This window comes from Piliocolobus tephrosceles, chromosome 7 (assembly GCF_002776525.5).
Source record: "Piliocolobus tephrosceles isolate RC106 chromosome 7, ASM277652v3, whole genome shotgun sequence".
NCBI classification, from domain to species: Eukaryota; Metazoa; Chordata; class Mammalia; order Primates; family Cercopithecidae; genus Piliocolobus; species Piliocolobus tephrosceles.
Window position 1 is genome coordinate 60997350 of NC_045440.1, and position 22672 is coordinate 61020021.

Genomic DNA, 22672 nt, shown 5'->3' on the forward strand with positions numbered 1-22672 from the left:
CTTCCTTCCTTCCCATTGCAGCACAGATAAACTTCCACCTCCTTCTTTCTTCCTTCCCATTGCAGCACAGAGAGTGCGCATCCTCTCAGCAAAAGCCAGGCTCCCTGTGTGCTTAGGATTTCATCCCTTTCCACTTTTCAGACTTCACTGCTCCAGCTCCTCCCAGAAGCAGCACCTTCAGCCTCTTTCCATCTACTTGCTCCTTTTCCATCCCCCAGCATATAGACAAGTTCCATTTCTTTTGTTTAAAAAAGAAAAAAAAAAAAAAAAGATTTCCTCAATCCCACCCCCTCTTTGTTGCTGTGGCCTCCTGCCCCACCCCAGCCCAGCCTACCAAGGTGGCTGTGACCTGGAGTCTCCAGCTCCTCTCTTCCTATGTCCTTCAGCCTGCTGCAACAGAATCCCTCCTTGATGTGCCACTCGAACGCCAGTGTGGCAGAACTCTTTAACCTCTGCCCATGTTGTGGTGAAGAAAAAGGGGTCTGCCAGTCAAGCTACCTGGATCTGCTTTGGCTCCACTGCTTAATAACTGTATTACTTTGGGCCGTAGCCTAACTTCTCTGTGTCTTGGCTCACTTGCCTGTAAAGCCTCCCACAAGATTTTATACACACTTAATTAAGTAACTCTATTAGATCCATCAGAGCATTATATGAACATATACAATGTCTACATCCAATACTTCCCTATTTCAACCCAGACTTGTTTTCTGTTCTCTACTCTGGAAATTCTAATGACCTTCACGACCAGAGTCCACCATTGCAGTTTGTGGTTGACAGGCATCTCTCACTCACTGTGCTGCAACTCAGCTCTTCATCTTCAACCAAACAGGGCCTCCCCGCAGCTTTCCCATTGCCACTCAGTGACACTCCTTCCAGGGTTTCCAAAGTGTAAAACCCCAGAAGTTATCTTTGACACTTCCATCTCCTTCCACCCCTCATCCAATTCATCATGAGCTAGAACCTGTAATTTCTATTTCACATACATCAACTTCTCTCCACCTCCACTGTTTCTATTCTAGTGTCCAAGCCTCCGCGTCTGTCACCTCGGCTACCTGGCAGACTTCTTTGTTTTTTTGTTTTGTTTTATCTTGTTTGAGACACGGTCTCACTCTGTCACACAGGCTGGAGTACAGTGGTGCGATCTCAGCTGACTGCAGCCTCCACCTGCCAGGCTCAAGTGATCCTCTCACCTCAGCCTCCTGAGTAGCCAGGACTACAGGTATATGCTACCACACCCAGCTAATTTTTAAATTGTTCATAGAGATGAGATTTCGCTGCTTCCCTAGATTCCATTCCAACAGATGCTTTCCCCTTGGGAAGGTGTGGTTTGCCAGTGATGTACAATGACCAATACACTCTTAGTTAATTTACAAGGTAAAGAAATAATCCAATATGTAGTCTTTTTTTTGTATTTTATCTCTTACACGTTTGTGATATTTTATTTTGTTAGTTCCTTAAGAGTAAGGAATACATACATTGAATTCAGTATATTAAAATACATAACGTTTCAACCAACAGTGTACCATATTCAGATAATTAATAACTGCTTCTCAATGTATCAAATAAGAAGCACTTCCATAGAAGAAGTATTTCAATGCATGCCAGATATGCTCCCTACCCTGAGAAACAAGAGGATCAATTGTGCAGGAGACAAGTAGGATCCACACTGAGGCTCACATGTTCCCCAAGCCCCCTCCTGTGTGCTCCTTGGTCACTGGGACATGACTCGTGCTGCTTCAAGGGGACAACATGGTAAGTTACTAAAGAGGTATGCATGCCACCTTTTCTGGGCCTCAGGGTGTCTTTCCTTATGAAAGCCACCAAAATTTGGAATTAAAGGCTACTCTGATAGGAAAATATATCATAGTTTTTCTTCAATACTGCATAAGATTAAAATAACTTCTTGACCTGTAATTAACAGAGCTCAAGAATGTGTCATAAATTTTATCAAGATGAAGTACATATGCTTTTATTACTAAATTACCAGGATCACCATAAGTGTACCTTTGGCATGCTAGGTTTAAGTAGCTGTGCACCTCATTTTCCTTACTTAATCTGGACATACCCTCATGAAGATAGACTTGTTCCTGTCCTCTTTGGCTACTGAAATGCAGCTCTAATGACTCTGTCACTAAGAGGCTGAGTGGGCCGAAAGTTGTCTCCCAAAATCCCATCACAGCCTTCTACAAGTTCTGCCCCCTTAACATGCGTCCTCAGCCTTCGAAATTCTTCTATCTGAAAATAAAAGCAGAAGAAAATAGATTAATCAATTATCAGACATGAACAAGATTGGAGTTTCATAAATGGCATGCATAACATATGCATAAATTACAACAATTATTAAAGAGAAAATTAAAATTAAGCTTCCAAAAGAAAAAAAACAGACTTAATTCTTCCAGACCTAAGACATTAGACAGGACCCTTTCAAGAGATGGCAACAGAAGTAGACATATCAAGGTCTCTGAACAACTCAAATAGACACAGAAATCTGCTCCATTTGTTAATGTAAAAATGATACAGGCTGGGCGCAGTGGCTCACACCTGTAATCCCATCACTTTGGGTGGCTGAGGTGGGCGGGTCACGAAGTCAAGAGTTCAAGACCAGCCTGACCAACATGGTGAAACCCTGTCTCTACTAAAAATACAAAAATTAGCCGGGCAAGGTGGTGCGCGCCTGTAATCCCAGCTACTCAGAAGGTTGAGGGAGGAGAATCACTTTGACCCATGAGGGAGAGGTTGCAGTAAGCCGAGAACACACCATTGCACTCCAGCCTGAGCAACAGAGCCAGACTCCATCTCAAAAAAACAATGATACATACCTCTCCCAAAAAAGTTTTATGCCTATCCATAGCATAATAAGAAAGAGTGAACAAATGAATGTGCTCTTAAATGCTTTCCAAGTACATTTCAATTAATGAATTATTATGTTACTGTATGTAAACACTGATTAGATCTTAGATTTATCAGATGGATTCAAGGTTTCCTTTCATCAAAAGACTTTTGCCACTTTTCTAGCCCTCTGGAGAGCATAGGTGCAAGAAATTATTTTCTAAAAGCCTGAGCCCAACTTCCTGTCTTCACAATATTGATTTTCAAGTTCATTTCCCTTTCTTGGGTGGGCTCTCCAGGTCCCATGGCTTCCCCACTGTAAGTGAAGAGGTTCTCAGAGTCCTCAGGGACCTTGCCCATCAGCTGCCCTACAGTTTCTCTAAGAACCCAGAGCCTGCCAGACATGACTCTCTGGGAAATATTAACGTTTAAGCAACAAGCAAAAGTGATGAGCGTTGCCCAGGCTTATTTCCATTTATCTATTTAACTACGGGGTTCACTGTTAATTCACTTAAGTGCCAGATAGTCATGACACATTCTGCATTCCGTATACAGAAGGGGAAATTGAGGCTGGAACAGTTTTGAAAATTACCAGATTAGCTAGTGGGTAAGTCTGATGATTCCAAGTCTACCTGCTCTTTTCTCAGCTCCACAGCCATCTCTTTAGGAATTCTAGTCAATTCGGTATAATCTATCTCCTTCATACACCCCAAGGTATTGAGCATATGTGATCTGGGAAGCATCAATACACCAAAAGTTCACCATCTGTGTATCAAAGGATTATATCTACAAAGATCCTTAACCTTACATAGCTATAGAATGCTGCCATTCACGAAGAGAAATGAAACGCAAGAGAGCAACTAATTCAGGGGTTTCAACAAAACTCAAGAGACACCTAGAGACTTTAGGGGGCCCATGAAAGCCCTGGATGATATGCAAATTGTTACATGTGCATTTTCCTCAGGAGAGGCTCCCTGACTCCAAGAGTTGAATCACACAACATTTTAACTCAATAACTCATACATAGAGTTGTAGAAAAAATTAAATGGCTAGTTCGATTAGAATCCAGGTCAGAAATCCAGCTTCTTTTCTGCGGGTTTTTGTTCTTTTCTTTTCTCTGTACTTACATGCACTTCGAATGTCTTATTTTTCCATGTCGCTAAATGTATGACTGATTTCCCTTAATGAGATTAAGTCTGACCCACCCGGGATTGTCCTGTTTAGTTTTTTATTGTACCTATATGTTGTATTTACATAGAGGAGCCAGTCAGATAAGCAATCAGCTGTTTAATCTACTTAGAGGAGCCAGTCAGATAAGCAATCAGCTGTTTAATCTACTTGATGGTTTTTCGCTAGATCTTCTTCAGGTATTAGAATGAAAATACGAGTAGCATCTTTTGCTTGTTGCATCTGAAAACTTCTAGAGACGAAGCTGCATGATAATCCCTTAATATTTGCTTTCACCTTGAAGTTTTCCCTAAGTAGAGAGTGAAAAGGAACCTGGTCTGTGAGAGAATCTTATGCTTTTTCAAAAAGAAGAATATGACAGTGAGGGCAGTGAACTCTGCACCCAAAGGCCAATTCTTGTACTGTTCTGCCACCTAAGACCCAAATGATCAAATGACTGCACCTCCTCAAGCCTCAGTTTCCACACGTGTATAACAGAGATAATAACAGTATTCACAAGGATAGCCTACGAAATAGGAAAGAACATTCATGAAAATCAATCAGCATAGTTCAAAGCACATAGGAAGTGTCTGACAAATACTAGCACTTCTATTGCACAACTTCTTTTGAAGTGAAACCTTTAGCATTTGGAGATAAATATTTAGCTATAGTTTTATATGCAGAAAGTATTTATAATAAACCAATCATTCACTGAGGAAATTTAAAGTCGTCTCTCCTAGCACTCACTTTCCGTGTAATCATACTTAATACCTGCAACCTGAACCTATGAAGCATGCACAGGTCACTGAGGAGCAATGTGGGCTAGGAACTTTACTGCCTCAACATATGAAAGACTCCATTTTTTATTGACTTTGAAGATTATTTTAAAGCTGGGTTAATTTTATATTTATGTATTCTGAACTGGAGAAAAATCTTTCAAGCCCCGGGCCTCACCCTGAAGCACATTCTGTGAGAACAACTTCTTCCAGAAGAGATGATCTGAATCAACAGCCAGCCAGTCTCAAATCACTGTACTCTCAGAGAAAACTATTTCACAAGAAATGTTTTTCTCTGATCACAGCAACACTCTGAAGACTTCAAACATCAACAGAGATGGAGGGGAAAATGTGTCTTACTGAAATGCCGAGTTTTCTAAAGCAACCACCCCCAAAACCCTTTAGTCACTTCAAATGGTTTCAAGTGCATACTGAATCAGCCATACTGAAATGAGAGATTATGATAAATGAACAGAATAATAGAATAATATTTCGGGATAGAAATCTTTAATGAAACTCAAATGTCAGGGCCTTCCAGAGACCATTAGCATCACATATATCTGAATGTATGACTGCATGTATTTTTAATGCTACTCTACTTAAACATGGTATTTGTTTTTAACCAATTTAAGAGAAAATTGAATGTGGGGCACCAACATTGAACATTTCATGGAGAAGTCTCCATCTTCTGAAGGTATTAGATTCAACAGCCACTGTTCTTTGAACTACATATGCACTCCAATTGGTCTAAGACGTTTATTCCAATCTTCACTGCCTCACAAACCAAATTATCCACTAAAAGTTCAGCTTTAAAATTGCTTCTTTATTAATGGATTCAAAGAGCTAATTTCCAGGGTTTGCGGTTTAGTGCTAGGTAACTTTCAGGAGTTACTAAGTTTTAATAGATTTATTTTGACTTGCATTTCATGTGTCATCATGTTAAAAGAGAAATACAACACGTAAAAGTCAGTATGTTCTATCCGTTAACCCATATATGGACATTCACGTGGTTTCCCTGTCTTGGCTGTCATGAACACGGGAGTGCAGATATCTCTTCAAGATACTGACTTCAATTCCTTTCAATCTGTATCCACAAGTGGAAATCAGCCAGACATGGAAACACAAGTATTGTATGAACTCACTTATATGTGAAATCTAAAATGATCAAACTCTTAGAAGCAGAGAGAAGAATGGCAGCTGCCATTGGCTAATGGCAGCTGGCAGGAAGCAGAAATGGGGATATAATAGTTACAGGGTACAAAGTCTCAGTTATGCAAGATAAATAAGTCCTCGAGGTCTCCTATACAGCACAGTGCTTATACTTAACAATATTGAATTGTATACTTCAAATTGCTAAGATGGTAGATCTTATGTTAAGTGTTCTGACCCAGCAAAATATTGTAACAACAAAGGCCGTGGGAGGAAACTTTGGGAGGTGACAGATATTTTACGACCTTGATAAAATGGTTCCTTATCAAAGTTAGTGCTCTCATTTTCTTTTATTATCAATAACAATACAAGAGTCAGAATAACATAATTCCACATGGTACTAATCAAATTAAAAAATCAAAAGCAAATTGTACTTAAACAGTCCATATATGTATACAAAGACAGATATAGACAAACATAGAGAGAGGACTCTCCACCTTTCACATACTGCAGCCTTGTTTTTGCCTCGTTTCTCTTCTACCCCATTATAAAATGTTCCATCTAAAATCAATGCTCCCTCTTCCTTACCAACCTTTCATTCATAAACCATCTCTCACTCTGTCACGAGTCCTTAATCGATCTTTTCAATTTTTTTGAGTAAGGGAATAGGAAGAACATTCACTCCCTGGTAACACCAACGTCAACCATCCTGATGCCATCCCCAGCCTAAAGGAGCCCCAGCCTCGACCACTGTCGAAAGAGTTTCTGAGCCACGCAGATTTAAACGTACTCAAGAATTAAAGATTAGAGGGCTCACAACCACAGGGAAAGTGCTGCCTATCACTTAAGACACTGAGAAAATACATATAAAAATATCTACAAGCAATTAAAAATGACACATTTTAAGAAAGTGTCTCCCCGGAGAGAAGATCCTTGATTTGCACTGTCCAGGATGGCAGCAACCTGGCCCACATGGCCACCAAGCACTTGAAATGTGGTTTGTCCAATCTGAGATGTGCTGGAAGTGCAGAATACACACTGCAAGCCAAAGACTCAGTATGAAAATAAGAATGGGAGAAATCCCATCAATGACGTCTTACCTTGACTACATATTAAAATGATAGTATTTTGCAAGTATTGGGTTACATACACTATTTGAATTAATTTCTTAATTTCACCTGTTTCTTTTGACTTTTTATTTTATTTTTTTTACCATGGCTACTAGAAAGTTTAATATGTAGCTCACATCATGTTCCCACTGGACAGGACTGGCCTAGGGCTGCCCTTCACACTAACCTTCAGGACCTCAGCCTTCTCCGGTTAGAGTGCTCATCTCAGTTACATGTAGAGACAAATGCAGGTATATATGAAACATGGTTCTCAAAATATCCTCCCAGAATAAAAGTGTAAGTTGTCAGCAACTACCCCAGACCTACTGAATCAGCAACATGGGGTGGAACCCAGCAAGGTGTGCTTTAACAAGCCTTCCAGGAGATCTGACACATGCTCAAGTCTGAGAACCATGGATGTCTTCATCTGTTTTGTGCTGCTATAACAGGATACCTGAGACTGGATAACACATAAAGAACAGAAATGTATTTTCTCAAGTTCTGGAGGCTGGAAGCCCAAGATCAAGACATTTGGTATTTGGTGAAGGCATTCTTGATATGCCCTCATGTAGCAGAAGGCAGAAGGACAAGCAAGCCAACAAGAAAATGCTGTGTGAAGCCTCTTTCTTAAGGGTCTTAATCCATTAACAAGGGAAGGGCCCTCATGGCCTAAACACCTCTTAAAGGTCCTACCTCTTAATACATCACATTGGTAGCACCTGAATTTTGGAGGGGACACATTGAAACCACAGCGATGGGCATAGAAGAAAATCTACAACAAATGTTCCCAATCATTGAAAACCTACAACAAATGTCCCCAATCATTTGAAGTTATTTTCAAACATAACCATGCTGTGGCCCTATGGCAACCTGGACTTTAGGGAAACAGCCCCTTTGATTCCATAGGGAGCATGAAGACCCCTGAGAAAGGCTTGCTGCTTCGTGAATGGGGTCAGACTTCCTTGATTGTCCAGGGCCAGATGTGCTTCTAGATCCCACAGGCTGAGCACATGCCAGGCACTAACTTGGGCTGTCAGGATGTAAAGAGTCCTACTTTCCAACCCATAGGAAACATGGAATGCAGAAGGAATGAAGAGGAGGAAAGACTGAAGAAAAGAACGTTTAAAGCAGTTTTCAATATTCTAGAAGACATGTCATGTATCTACAGGGTGAAAAAACAATAAACACATTCATATTCCTTCATTTCACTGGTGTTACTTTAAGTTGAAAGAAAAAGGAAAAAACAAAGACGTTTAATACGAAAATGTAGATAAGCTAAGAAATAGATAAGTAGGGAGGGAATGCAGAAAAAGGAGGAAGAAAAGGGCAGGAAAAGGACAGTAAAACTTAGTTATCAACCCATTTCTGTATGTGTACATACATATTTGCACAGATGCCACTATACCATAATGCCCTGTTTTATCAGTTCTAAGATTAATATGTATTCACATTTTAATGACTCTGAGAAATCAGAATATGTCTTAAAATTTCTGTTGTTAGATTTGGTAATGTTTTGGTATTTGTATTCTGTTCTTGGAATCTCATTTCCAAACACGACAATCCAGCTGAAAAAAAAATTTTTTTTTTACTTTGGCTTCCGAATGCTTAGACCATCGTTTATATTAAAGTTATTTAATGGTTAAAATGCCCATAATCAATGAGTGGATAAAGAAACTGTGGTGTATGTGTGTGTGCGTGTGTGTATATATATGTGTGTGTGTGTGTGTGTGTATATATGTGTGCTATATATATTATATATGTATATATGTGTATACACACACACACGCACACACACTGAGTCCCCACTTTGGGGACCCAGGGGGAAAGGGTGGGAAGGGGGTGAGGGATAAAAGACTACAAAATTGGGGTCAGTGTATACTGCCAGGGTGATCAGTGCACCAAAATCTCACAAATCACCACTAAAGGACTTACTCCTGTAACCAAATACCACCTGTTCCCTAAAAACCTATGGAAATAAAAAAATTTTAATACAGTTTTTTAATGGTTAGAGATAGAGATCGTTTTTAAAAAAGAAATATCTACTCATTCAGATCCATCCAATTGTTTTTTTCTCCCTACATAAGGCATGCTAACCAGCAATAATACGAAAAATTCAACTAAGAAAGGGCTTCCAGACCCATATTCTAGAATTCCAACTAATAGTACTCAGGACAATGTATGATGGGCTTAACAGCCCACACTACACTTCAGCTGAAGTCTACACCTCCCTGAATCATAGCTACTATGCATTTAATAGGAAACCATTATGATTTATAACTTCTTCAATGTCGCTAGTGCCGATACTATTATCCTATGGCAAGTGATGCATGTCAAGATACCAATTCTTTGCATAATAATATTCAGCAGCTTAATTACATACATAAACCTTATGATATGGAAGAAAACATTGTTCTTTAATTTAATGCAAATTTTTAAATTTCTCAATATAATCAGCTATGTGGAAACTCCACCTGCCATTCATTGTTCCTTTTGCTATTTTATATGTCAAGCATCTCTCTCCTTCCCTTCTCAATTTTTGAGGCTTCTCAATTTTTCTTGGTCTAACTCCTAGAATCACATCCTCTTCCTTTGATTCCTCTCACTTTTGCTGCCTTCTTTGGACCTTTTCCATTTTTGCTCTGCTTCCTGTGAAATCCTATGAGCAGCACCAAGTAAAACATTCAGACTGATTTATATTCCCCTAAGATTATAATTTTTTTCTAAATCACTCTAAATAGCATTGTAATATACGTAAATGTGTGTCTGTGTGTGTCTACATTTTAACTCTGCTGCCCTCTGAACAGATGCTGTGATGGAGCTCTGTGCTAATAGCACCTAAATCTTCTCCTTGAGAAGTACAGCTAATTGAAAAGTCATCTATTTTCAAGGGCAGCCGAGATTATTCCTTCCAATATGCATTCATTCAGCTTCGGCTCCCCTGTGGTAAGAGATGGTTTATCTCCCAATAATCAGGGAGCATGACTTTAGTAGGTTAGGGTTAGACTTTGTCACTGGCCTATTTCAAGGAAAAATACAAAGCTAGGTTCCCTTTGAAGCCAGAGAGCCTAAGGCACAATGGTCTGTCTCTGGATTTTAGCATAACACACTGGCCAGTATAGTAGTAAAATATGGTATCTTATCTACAGGATCAGTTAACATTTTCAATATAGTTCAGCATTGATATTGTGAATGCTGGCAAGGGAATCCTTAAAGGAATTCTAGGTGGAAATGGGAATATTGGGCACTCAACAAGGCCCAATAAACCTTTCAATAAATTAAGATTTGTTGTGATTATAAAGAACATTTTTTTTTGAGATGGAGTTTCGTTCTTGCTGCCCAGGCTGGAGTGGAGTGGTGCAACCTCGGCTCACTGCAATCTCCACCTCCTGGGTTCAAGTGATTCTCCTGCCTCAGCCTCCCAAGTAGCTGGAACTACAGGCACCTGCCACCACACCTGGCTAATTTTTGTATCTTTAGTAGAGACAGGGTTTCACCATGTTGGCCAGGCTGGTCTCAAACTCCTGACCTCAGGTGATCCGTCCATCACAGCCTCCCGAAGTGCTTGGATTACAGGCGTGAACCACCGCATCTGGCCGAGAAAAAAAAGTTTCACTAAAAGATCTGATCTACTTTTAGGAAATTACCCTCGATAAAGTAATGCTGAACAAATGTGACTATAGACACTCAGCTCATCTACTTTGTTCTCTAGTCTATAATCTCTCCTTGTGGCTAAATCCAGTTAACACTTTTTAGTCCTTAACTGAATGTGTGTACAGAATCTGACACTCATGATCTCTCTACTTCTTCTTGAAACTTGCCTCTCCCATGGCTTCTCTAACCATCACACGAGTCTCCTGACTTTTTCCACTTCTCCAGCCATTCCCTGGGGACACTCTTACAGTGCACGCCCCTGGTAATACATCCCTTGTTCTCTGAATCACTTCTTTTCTCTCCCTGAATGATCTCCTCTTCTACACTAACAGCTTCACCCACCATACCCCTTTCTTGGATGTTTAAAGGCATCTCAAACTGTCAATATGCAACCATAAACTTGGCATCTTCTCCATAAAGGCTGCTCCTCCTCCTTGATTCCCTGTCATGGTAGAAAGCAACACCTTACACTTGCCAGTCAACCAAGCCAAATCCAGGGGAGGTGCAGTGACAAGGGGGTCTTTCCTTCCCAAAATCCTTCCTATGTCATCAGCCACCAGGTTCTGCGTCTGCTTCTTTATTATTTCTAAAGTTACTCCCTTCCCTCCATCTCATTGCCATGTGACCTACATCTTCATACTGCAGCTACAGAGTACGCTTCTGGAATTCAAACTTGGTCACATCTCCCTCCTCCTTACAACATTTCCGTGATTCTTTGCCACCTTCAGGAGAAAAACCAATCTCCATGGCACAGCCCTGAGGCTCACTGAGGAAGTCTCCTGCTCCCCTCTCCAACCCCCTCATGTCATAGGCTCTCCACACTTACCACAAGCTTTCCCCAAATGCACCCTGTTCTCTGGCCTCCCTGCCAGACACAAGCATACATACACTTTTCCCATTAGCAATTCTCACAAATACTCAGGCAACACCTCTTGACCTGGTTTGGGGAAGGCCTTCTAGATAACTAACTCTCATCCAGGCACCTTTCCTATGTGCTACCTCAAGACTATGTCCATACCATCCCATAGCGCTGGACACAGCAAATGACTGGGTTTTTGTTTGTTTGTTTGCTTGTTTTTTAATGTACACCTACGTATCAGCTGGCGTTTCCTCCTAGATAGTGAATTCTTTGAGAATGTCTTACTGGCTTTCCCCTTGTCAGTACTGATTACAGTAACTGGCACATAGCAAATGTCAAATAACTGCCAAATAAATGAAGGAATGAATGCATGCATTCCTTCAGACTCCACATCAGCCTCAAAGGAGCAATTTTGCGTGCTAAAAACTGCCTATGAGAAAGATAAAGAAAAAGAAGCTAGGACTATGCAATCGTTACCTTACCATATCAATACACTGCTTGTATTAACAGGGTCAATGACAAGTAAAAGCAAATGAATGCATTCCAGTATCATGAAACAAGCTGTATGTTAAGCCTTGGGGCTTTGAAATTTGGGCATCTAAGATTTTGGGCTATCTGCAACAACAACAAAGAAATGCGTATATATCCTCGAGTCAAATTGTAGGAAAAGTAAATGCAGAGGCAAGTTTGATGTTTTACATGTGCCATTCATAGAACAACAGTGACTGTATGACCCACGGCCCCTGCTCGGGTTGCAGTCCCTGAGTCTGACCTGGATAGGGCAGCCGGCAGTGAGCATGGCCCTCACACACCTGCTAACCCCAGACCCCTTCTCTGCTTCAGAAATACAAAGTCAGCAAGAGAAGGGACCTGGAGCAACCAGATGGCAAACGGAAAAGAGTGAATTGCACAGGGTCCTCCCAGTTTAGAAGAGTCTTAGGAAGGATACTCCAGGAAGTATCAGCCTCAGGAAAGTACCTCAGGACCTCAGGGGACTATCTCCTCCCATCCTCACTACTTGACTCTCTTCTGTTTATATTCTTTTCTTGGGTATCTCATTTGTTTTGTTATTCTGTCTTTTCTTTTTTTTTTTTTTTTTTTTTTTTTTTGAGAAAGAGTCTTGCTCCATTGCCCAGCCTGGAGTGCAATGGCACAATCTTGGCTCACTGCAACCTCCACCTCCCGGGTTCAAGCAATTCTCCTGCCTCAGCCTCCTGAGTAGCTTGGATTATAGGCGCCCACCACCACACCCGGCTAATTTTTGTATTTTTAGTAGAGATGAGGTTTCATCATATTGGCCAGGCTGGTCTCGAACTCCTGACCTCATGATCTGCCCGCCTGGGCCTCCCAAAGTGCTGAGATTACAGGCGTGAGCCACCGCGCCTGGCCCATTCTGCTCTTTTTTTGATGCTAAGGATTCCCAAATCTGCACGTTAGGCCTCAGCCTCTGAAGTTCTTGTTATGTGTTTTCAACTGCCTGAGAGAAACAAAACTCCTCCAACTGGGGATACAGAGCATAACACAGAAAAGGCAGAAACCTCCTCTAACACTGCTGTGGGCTTCCTGACAAGGCCTCATGCAGAAAGAAGGTCTCAAACGAACTGCAGTGTTGAAGAGGGCACACCAAAAGGGACAGTAGTTAAGCACCGAGCACCGACATCACACATGACTGGCTGGATCCCCAAATCTACCTGTACTACCTGTGTCAATCAGGCAAAGGTTTCTTAATCTCCACAGGCCTCAATCACCTCATCTGAAACCTGGGAATGATAACGGCAGTCACCACATCAAGGAATCAACTGTTCTATTCACAGATTATTTTCAATATGCCTACAAAACCTCTAGTGTTTCCTAAATCTTAACTTAAAAAAACAAAACAAAACAAAAAATACTTCACTATTCTCTAAACGTTGTCCCTAAATCCCTCCTTGCCTTTCCCATAAAACTTCTGGAAAGATGGTCTATATATGGTCCATATTTATGCTTGGTCCCTCTACATTCAGCTCAACATTCTACAGAAACATCTCCTTTGGGTTAACAATGGCCTAACTGGCGGTTATAGCTCTTGTTCATGCATCTTGTTTGCAATGATGAGGCAAATCAGAAAAGAAAAGAAGGCTTTCATCATGATAGGGGCCTCAAGGCAAACTGCTTAGATGGGCTAAGGTGTTTCCTTACCTAGAGGAACCAGAAACAGCACAGTGGAAGGGATGGAGGAGGAATCGTATTGCAGAAGGGAAGCCAAAACTCAGCAACAAAGGAGGATACTAAAACCAGAATCAAGCAGTGAGCATGCCTGGCCAGGGAAAGAGTTACGTATCAAAGGACAAGAACAAGTTGAGATCCAGTATGTAAGCCAGATGGAAGCCAGAAGTTCAGAACTTCAAGCACCTGGGCCAATTTCTTTCTTTCTTTTTTTTTTTTGAGACGCAGTCTTGCTCTGTCCCCCAGGCTGGAGTGCAGTGAGCAGTCTCGGCTCACTGCAAGCTCCACCTCCCGGGTTCTCGCCATTCTCCTGCCTCAGCCTCCCAAGTAGCTGGGACTACAGGCGCCCGCCACCACGCCCGGCTAACTTTTTGTATTTTTAGTAGAGACAGGGTTTCACTGTGTTAGCCAGGAAGGTCTTGATCTCCCGACCTTGTGATCTGCCTGCCTCGGCCTCCCAAAGTGCTGCGATTACAGGCATGAGCCACTGCGCCTGGCCCGGGCCCATTTTTAAAAGGTGCTGTAGCTATTTGATGCTAGGGTTGGCAGCACTTGTCCACAGCATTTCTCAATATTAATCCCCTCCTCCTCCACATCGAGGCAACTCTCCCTCCCTGTTCTTCTCAAGACCCTTGGTCCTTAGTTCCTAAGGAGCATCATCTCCCCCATCTCCACTGCGGGGTTGCATAGAGTGGGAGCTATCTTCTTGTCTTCCTACTCAGCTTGAGCTACGGTGCCAGGAGTTCTTGCTCATCTGATCACCGAATCTGTTTTTTTCTTCTTCTTGGGCATAAAGCTAGAATGCACTTCCCAGCTTCCCCTGCAGTTACGGTAGTTATGTGACCAGTTCTAGCTAACAGAAAGTAAGTACAAGTGGAGCTCCCTGTTTATACCACTGGCCCTCAAAAGACCTCTGTTGAGATCCTTCACCCTGTTCTCATTGAGGGCGACTGTGGGAGGAGGGCAGAGAAGACGGAAGTGTTTCTTTCAACCTGGTTCCCTGAATGACTACACAGAGAAAAGCCTTCACTGCGAATCAGAAACACATATGTTGGATTTTATGTGAGTACGAAATACATTTCTACTGTGTTAAGCCACTGACATTTGAGGTTTATCTGTTGTAGCAGCTGTCATCTTCGCTGTTAAGTACCAAATCTAGATATCGTGAGTCCAAAACTCTAGGCTTAACATTGGACCCAAATTTCTAACTTCTTTCCTGTCCTTCACTGGACTAATTTCTAATATTTTGCAGAAATTATTCCCTAAACCTCTTGGACTGGGTTGGGTTTCTTCCACATGTGTTTCCAGAGCACCTTACTTATTATCACGTTAATTGTTTAGTCATCTGCCTCCCCAACTCTTTGGTGAACTTTTTGAGAGTAAAAACTGTTTTAATCTCATCATCCTCTGTGTCCAGTTGGCATTCAGGAAGCGTTTCTTTTTGTTCTTCATTTTTAAATTAAAAACAAAGTGCATTTAGTGGTACTAAAAAACAAGAACACATCACCAGTGATAAGTGAGTGCTGGCATTTACTTATACCCCTGTTCAGTGTGACGAGAAGAGCCCTTCACCTCCACAGTTGTTTTTCTCAAACCCATACCCCTAGTCTAATCATGTGCAGAATAGTCTCTTATAAAAACAAATACAAGAATGACTAAAATATAGGAATTAGAATTTGTCATAAAAATATAAGGTTCAAAAGTGATATGATCAAAGTTCATAAAATAATGAAGGGTATGGGGAGGAGAGGCTGAGTGGGAAAATTATTAAATTAATCCCTAGCAAAACATAAATAAATAAAATTATTAAATGTTGGAAGAAGGATTTTTTTAAGATTTAAGGACAAACTAAAGAAAGCTTTACTGAGAAGTTAGTGAACTTGAGCTTTTTAACTTCAAGAAATAATGGCGAATATTTAAAAGCTACCAAAGAAAACTTGGTTTGCTGAAAGTATTTCCCAAGTCTTTTCAGGTTGATCATGAAGAAACAATACAGCTTTCTAGAACATATCCATCCCTTAGACAAATCCCTGAAAGACAGGAGATATTTAAAGCCCCTTTTGTAATATCAAAATCATGGTTTAAATAGATTCGAGTGATGCTGCCTCATGTTCCACCAGCTAACATCCCCGTGACAATTCACTCGCGTGCTCCCACCCACTGTGCAGTAACATTTAGGGCACCTATGAAGAGCCCAAGGCCGGGGGTGGGTGACCAAAAGTGGAGCTAGCAAACAATCCAGAATTTTCTAGGGCACTCCTTCTGGGTCCTTCACCCCACACATGCAGAATTTTCCTGTACGCACCAAGGTAAAATGATTTCAAAGCCTATGAGTGACTTACAGAAATAACCAGCATCCCCACTTTACTTCCAGACTTTCTATTCTCCACACCTGGGGAAATTCACATAAGGAAATAACTAGACTAATAAAAAGTTTTGCCTTTCAGTGATCTCGATTAACTCTCTAAAAACTAACTTTTAAAATACAGACCATAAATTAGTGTTGGGTTCTGTCCATCCTTGACCTTTCAATCACTTTCACTAGTTCAAGCCACTTAACTTTCATCTTGAGAGGTATGACTGATCTAAAAGGAGCTAAAACATAAAACAGACGCTTTCCTTTCTCAGAAACAATGTTTAACTCGTAACTTTACTCTGAAAGATTCAAAGCAGCACACTCACCTGTAGCTGGGATATAGTTAAAGGGTATCGGAATAATATCCAGGTGACACCTTCACTACAAGGTGGGATGGTGAGAGAGCCTTCATACACCCAGTAGTCCCGCAGCAGAGGGTCTGCACAGCCACGTGGATATGTCATGGAAAAGGCAAGTGAATTAATAACAATCCTGATGACTCCAACAACAATTTTCAAAATTACAAACTGTCCAAATGATACTTCTAAGATGGACGTCATTTTTAAACTAGAGCTCCACATTCTTACAGTACTCATTGTGGAAAAACTAATTGATAAAAAACATGATGAATTCTCTATTATTTACAGTGATTTCTATCAATGGATTACTATACATACCTGTTAAGTTTAATCACTTTAGAAGTGTATCTATATTTTGGGTTTTTTCACTTTACTAAAGGACTTACCTGACTATTTCATATCTAATATTTATTGAATGCTTATGACATGCCAGCAATTTACTTTAATTCATTTAACCTTCACAACAAACCAGTGAGATAGGTAGTAATATTAATATTATTTTTCAGATGGGAAAAATGAATCTCAAAAGAGTAGTAGTTTGCCGAAGGTCACTCAGCTAATAATCACTGGCAAAGCCAGGATTCGAATTCGGGCAGTCTGGCTTCATAACCTGTATTATCATTTTTAAGAGACAGGGTCCGGCTCTATCACCCAGGCTGCTGGAGTGTGTTGATGTGATCATGAATCACTGCAGCCTCAAACTCCTGGGCTCAAGCAATCATCTCACCTCAGCCTCCGAAGTGGCTAGGACTATGGGTGCACACCACCACAGCCAGCAATTATTTCTTCTTTTTTTGAGAGCGAGGTCTGGCTATGGCTAGTCTCAAACTCTTGGTCACAAGCAATCCTCTCATATCTGCCTCCCAAAGTGTTGGGATTACATAGGTGTGAGCCACCACGTCTGTCTGAAAGCCTGTATTTTTAACCATTCAGTTCTAGCTACTACTATACTGCTTCTGCAACAGCAAAATATTAAAATATTACAATAGAACAAAATGGGTCATTCTTATGAAATCCTTTAGCTCTGCATTAGAGGAATTTATCATTAATATGATGGATAAATGTTTAACATATGATAGAAATTGGTTTGTTGTAGATTAATTAAATGTAGAAAATAGAAGACACAATGCACCAACTGTTTGGTTTTGTTTAAAACACTAAGAGACAGCACATAATTTGGGCAGAGAAATGTGAAGATCAAAATTTTATATACAACAACCTTTAAATCGTATTCTGAGTATTTGATGTATAATTGTTACCTCTACACAAATACAATTAGAGTAATATATAATAATAGTATTACTGCAGAGAGGTAACCTTATAAAATTAGATACAAAGTCTATTCTACTCTAAGGATTAAGAACTCCACTGATCAGTCTTAGAGGTAGGTACATCAAGGTTTTTTCTGTTTGTTTGTTTGTTTGTTTGAGACAGTTTCACTCTGTCACCCAGGCTGAGTGCAGTCACATGATCTCGGCTCACTGCAACCTCCATCTCCTGGGTTCAAGCGATTCTCCTGCTTCAGTCTCCTGAGTAGCTGGAATTACAGGCGTGAGCCACCACACCCGGCCAAAGTTATTTTATTATACTGGCGCTTTACACAGAGGTAGCAATTTTTACAAATGACAATCCTATGAAAGCTCTTCGTGGATCAGTGGAACTAGTGGCAAAGTGTCTCTTTATTATTTCAAAAGGTTTACTTCCATATTCCATGGAAATTATATCTGCTAAAGAGAATATAAATTGCAAATAAATTTTATTAATTAACAATATATAGCTTTACATAGTCTGAAAAAAACAATGTGACTATAGCCACTGTTAAAATTCATTTTATGCAATCAGATAAATACTCACCTGGTAATAAAGTGTTAGGATTAAAGCAAGGTATTGTTTTGGACTTCCCCTGAAAAGAAAAAATGTTTACCCAATGTTAATGTAATATTTCTAGATTTTAGAATAAAAATCTATTAGAACTAAAAAATTAGAATGAAGTCTTTTCTGAATGGCCTCATCAGGTCCCACAGACTTGTGGGTATCTCCTTCCACCTTCTCACTGGAGTAACATTGTCTGGTTCCTGCTTTAATTCTATGGCTATTTTCTTTGCTACCACAGTTCAATTCTCCCTGTAAGTCCTGGTGTGGAACCTACACATGGGGTCCCATCTGCCCCATGTCAGTTACCTTTTCTGCTCTGAGCACATTCATACCAGAGACTTGGGCTAAATTCTCACTGTAAAATGCCTGAACCCTGGATGGGGGAATTTTCAAAATGCCTTTCCTCCTGCTTGCTTTCATTTCAGCTCCTAACCTTTTCGGCACTACAACCTGGCTTGCAACTTCTTGTTTTGTCCTATTTGGATTTGGTAATTCAGCTCTGGGATCTATATTAGATGCTCTCCTCATCTGGAAAGGGAGATCTGAAACAGATGGAAATATTCTGTTCCAATCAGTGTTTATCAAAGCTAGATTTAAATTTCAAGGGAATCAGTTGTGCCCGTATTCAACAATTCACATTTAAGATCATCATTTTAAATCATGTCATTTAAATTACTTAGACTTTAGAGGCAAATAATCCTGTCATGTGAATCAGATGTTTCTTTTTTTTTTTTTTTTTTTTTTTTTTGAGACGGAGTCTCGCTCTGTCGCCCAGGCTGGAGTGCAGTGGCCGGATCTCAGCTCACTGCAAGCTCCGCCTCCTGGGCTCACGCCATTCTCCTGCCTCAGCCTCCCGAGTAGCTGGGACTACAGGCGCCTGTCACCTCGCCCGGCTAGTTTTTTGTAGTTTTTAGTAGAGACAGGGTTTCACCGTGTTAGCCACCGTGTTAGCCAGGATGGTCTTGATCCCCTGACCTCGTGATCCGCCCGTCTCGGCCTCCCAAAGTGCTGGGATTACAGGCTTGAGCCACCGCGCCCGGCCTGAATCAGATGTTTCTTAAAAGATTTTTCTCTATCGATACAGATGCAATAGGGAAAGTTATTGCGTAACCTCCAAGTCCCTTCCTGACTTCCTGGGGCTATTTTATACATTAAAGAATCTAGCTTACTTGCCTCCCCAATCCTCCTGAATTCCATAATGATTGGTGTCCTATTAGGTGATGAAATAAAGGAAACTTTCACAGCCCACAGCCCATTGCAGTTGTACAAATATAAGTCAAAAATGTGCCCTCACCGTCTTTTTATCAGCTTCTTTTGTCTGGACTGGGCTTCCCTTGGAAGCTGGGTTCACTCCAAACCTACTCAGGAGATCTTCAGTGGAGATTCTGCCTGGTTCAGGATACCCTGGGCTGTGCTAGTATAAACCTAATCAAACTTGATTCCCAAATTGATCTTTCTTAAAACTGGCTTTGGGTCTCTGGATCTCCTGTAATTAAACAAGTTCAACTCTTGTTCTGTCTCTCCAGCAGCCCTACAAGACTGGACTACTTCCCCTCCCCCAGGCCACTCACATTCAACTGACTAAGAGTGAGCCAAGAAAGCACTGCTTATAAGAGAGACTGGCATTGGGCCGGGCGCGGTGGCTCACATCTGTAATCCCAGCACTTTGGGAGGCAGAGGCAGGTGGATCACGAGGTCAAGAGATCAAGACCACCCTGGCCAACATGGTGAAACCCTGTCTCTACTAAAAATACAAAAATTAGCTGAGTGTGGTGGTGACATTGGCTTCCTAGCAATGCTAGGCCGTATCATTGCAGGGTCATGTTGATCACCTTCTCTTGGATGTTATCTTACTGCATATGTGTACTTATTTTCTTTCTTTAAATTTATTTAACGTAAATACTTTGAAATATGATCCCCCAAGTTTTTATTTGTTTCATTTATACAACTTTCCAATAGCATGCAGGTAGGAAAGGGTTAACTCAGCAGGTCTGAGTTGCTCAAATCCTGCACATCCCATATAAACCCCTGCCTTTAGGACTAACTCTTGGGTCCTGGGATATAAACTCTGAGCTTGGAATATTCTACCTGGTAAGAGTGTTTCTGTGTGCCTGCAGCCTTGGGCCATGCTGTATTTATGGTGAACTCCTGTTGTTATGTGTGAGGCCTTCAGACATACTGTACCAATTGCAACAGATAAGCTGATGCTAACAGTGTGACTTATGGTGAAGAGGGCAGGGAGAGGGTTGCTGCTAGAGAGTGAGTAGCTGAGGACAGTTATGTTGCAGGCATTTTGTGCTTCAATGACTGACCCCTAATAAATCTCTGGACACTAAGGCTAGAGTGAGCTTCTGTAGTTGTCAACACTTCACACATGTTATGACACATCATTGCTAGGAGAATTAGGGGCCTCCTCACATGACTCCACTGGGAGGGGAAACCTGGAAGCTTGTGCCTGGTTTCCCCTGGACTTCATTCCATGCACCTTTTCCCTCTGCTTTTTGATCTGTTTCTTTTCACTATAATAAACCATAACCACAAGGATAACAGCTTTCCCAAGGTCTGTGAGTCCTTCTAACACAGCATCGAGCCTGCAGGTAGTCACAGGGACCTCCTACACAACCAGTATTTCTGTATTATTTTAAATAGTGACTTACCTTATACTGAATATCCTGGAGGATTTCAGTCACAGCCTTCAAGCCAACATGTTCCTTTCCTATCTGAAAAATATAAAGCATAAACCACAACCACAACATTTTTCAGTGTTTAGCTTTAACTCAAAAAAAAAAAAAAAAAAAAAAACTAACAGGGCCGAGAGTAGTGGCTCATGCCTGTAATCCCAGCACTTTGGGATGCCGAGTTGGGTGGATCATGAGGTTAGGAGATCGAAGCCATTCTGGCTAACACGGTGAAACCCTGTCTTTACTAAAAATACAAAAAATTAGCTGGGTGTGGTGGCACGCACCTATAGTCCCAGCTACTCGGGAGGCTGAGGAAGAAGAATAGCTTGATCCCAGAAGGCAGAGAGGTTGCAGTGAGCCAAGATCATGCCACTGCACTCCAGCCTGGGTGACAGCGTGAGACTCTACCTCCAAAAAAAAACTAACAGAACTCAGTTCCAGTCCATCTGAATGTCCTTTTGGAGGAACAATTAAATGGCCTTTTATTAATAACTAGGTCAATGTCTACTAAAGGTAATTAAAGTTGTAATGAAGCTAGTATAATAAAGTATTAGATATGTGAATGTCCAAGAACTCATTCTATCATTCTAAATTCTTCTTACTATGTATAGGAATCACTCATTTTGCTACATATAATAAATCAAATTATAAAATACTGTTACATAAAAATATCAAGGATATTTTTGAATTAAAACTACTCAGTACATGTTCAAACCCTTCCATGTTTAACTCTGGCATCTATAGATCATTGCTATAAAGATTTTAACAATACTGAAAAATTATATTAACTTAGAAAAGCAGGTATGTGATTTTGTATGTTAAATTCACCAAAATCAAGACCCTTCTTGATTACTACTAGACACAATTTTATAACTACCTATTTTTAAATAAATAAGAATGTGCTTTTTATAGCCTTATTTTAAAAAACATATCACTATATATTATTAGTGTATAAAATGCTCCCAAAAAAATTGAGACAAAAAAATTCTAACACTTAATATTCTTGACTTTGGCTTTAAAACTTTTAAGTGAAATCTGACCAACTTCCAATGGTCCATGATAATGGAGGAGAGTAATGGAGGTCATTTAGAACCTCAAATAAACAATCACTGCTTTTGTCAGCTTTTCTCCTTCTACATAGATATTTGGAGAATGACCTAAGAGAAGCAAGAGTAGCTGTCAATATGTTCACATGCTCTGTTTCTCCCAATGTTAACCAACTGCAAAACATGCAGATGAAAGAGCATCCAAAGGGACAGGAGAGATACAAGAAATGCTCCACCTAAGGTAGGCCAGTCAGCTCTAAACAATCAAGATGTGAACTACTTTCCAAGAGTCTACAATTACTCCTGAGTTAGGCTCTAAACACAGAAAGTAAATTTTCTAAAGTTAAAAACAAACAAAGAAAAAATTAAAACCTAATGCATATGTACCTGTGGGTACAGCAGCCTGAATTTTTAGGCAGAAATCATTATCCATTCTTCAGGAGAAATGGACCTCTCTTTGTCTTACTGGTTTAACCTTGCTATAGCACTGGGAGGCCTACGTCTGCACTTGGGGTCTGCTTTCATCTCAGGCATCTCCTGTCGGGTTGTAAACTCTTTGAAGAGTTCACATATGAACACTAAGGCCACTCAATGTGGCAGCTCAGGAGCA

At 40.7% G+C, this 22672-nt stretch overlaps 1 protein-coding gene across 5 annotated transcripts in view; it reads right to left on the reverse strand.

Annotated features, from left to right (window-relative positions):
* The window catches only part of CA8 (carbonic anhydrase 8), a 94702-nt gene that overhangs the window by 17791 nt on the left and 54239 nt on the right, over positions 1-22672 (reverse strand). For 2 of the 5 annotated variants that reach the window (XR_002733666.1, XM_023222420.1), the window contains exons 6-9: positions 20993-21055; positions 18315-18363; positions 16428-16540; positions 2066-2235 (exon numbers count right to left, since the gene is read on the reverse strand). Coding sequence is in view for 4 of the 5 variants with exons in the window: in XM_023222420.1 (XP_023078188.1) it covers positions 2101-2235; positions 16428-16540; positions 18315-18363; positions 20993-21055 (360 nt within the window). In the remaining variant the exon portion in view is untranslated. Of the gene's footprint in view, positions 1-1240; positions 2236-15806; positions 16138-16427; positions 16541-18314; positions 18364-20992; positions 21056-22672 lie in introns of those variants that run through there. The other 3 variants (XM_023222419.1, XM_023222421.2, XM_023222422.1) reach the window with 3 other exon arrangements.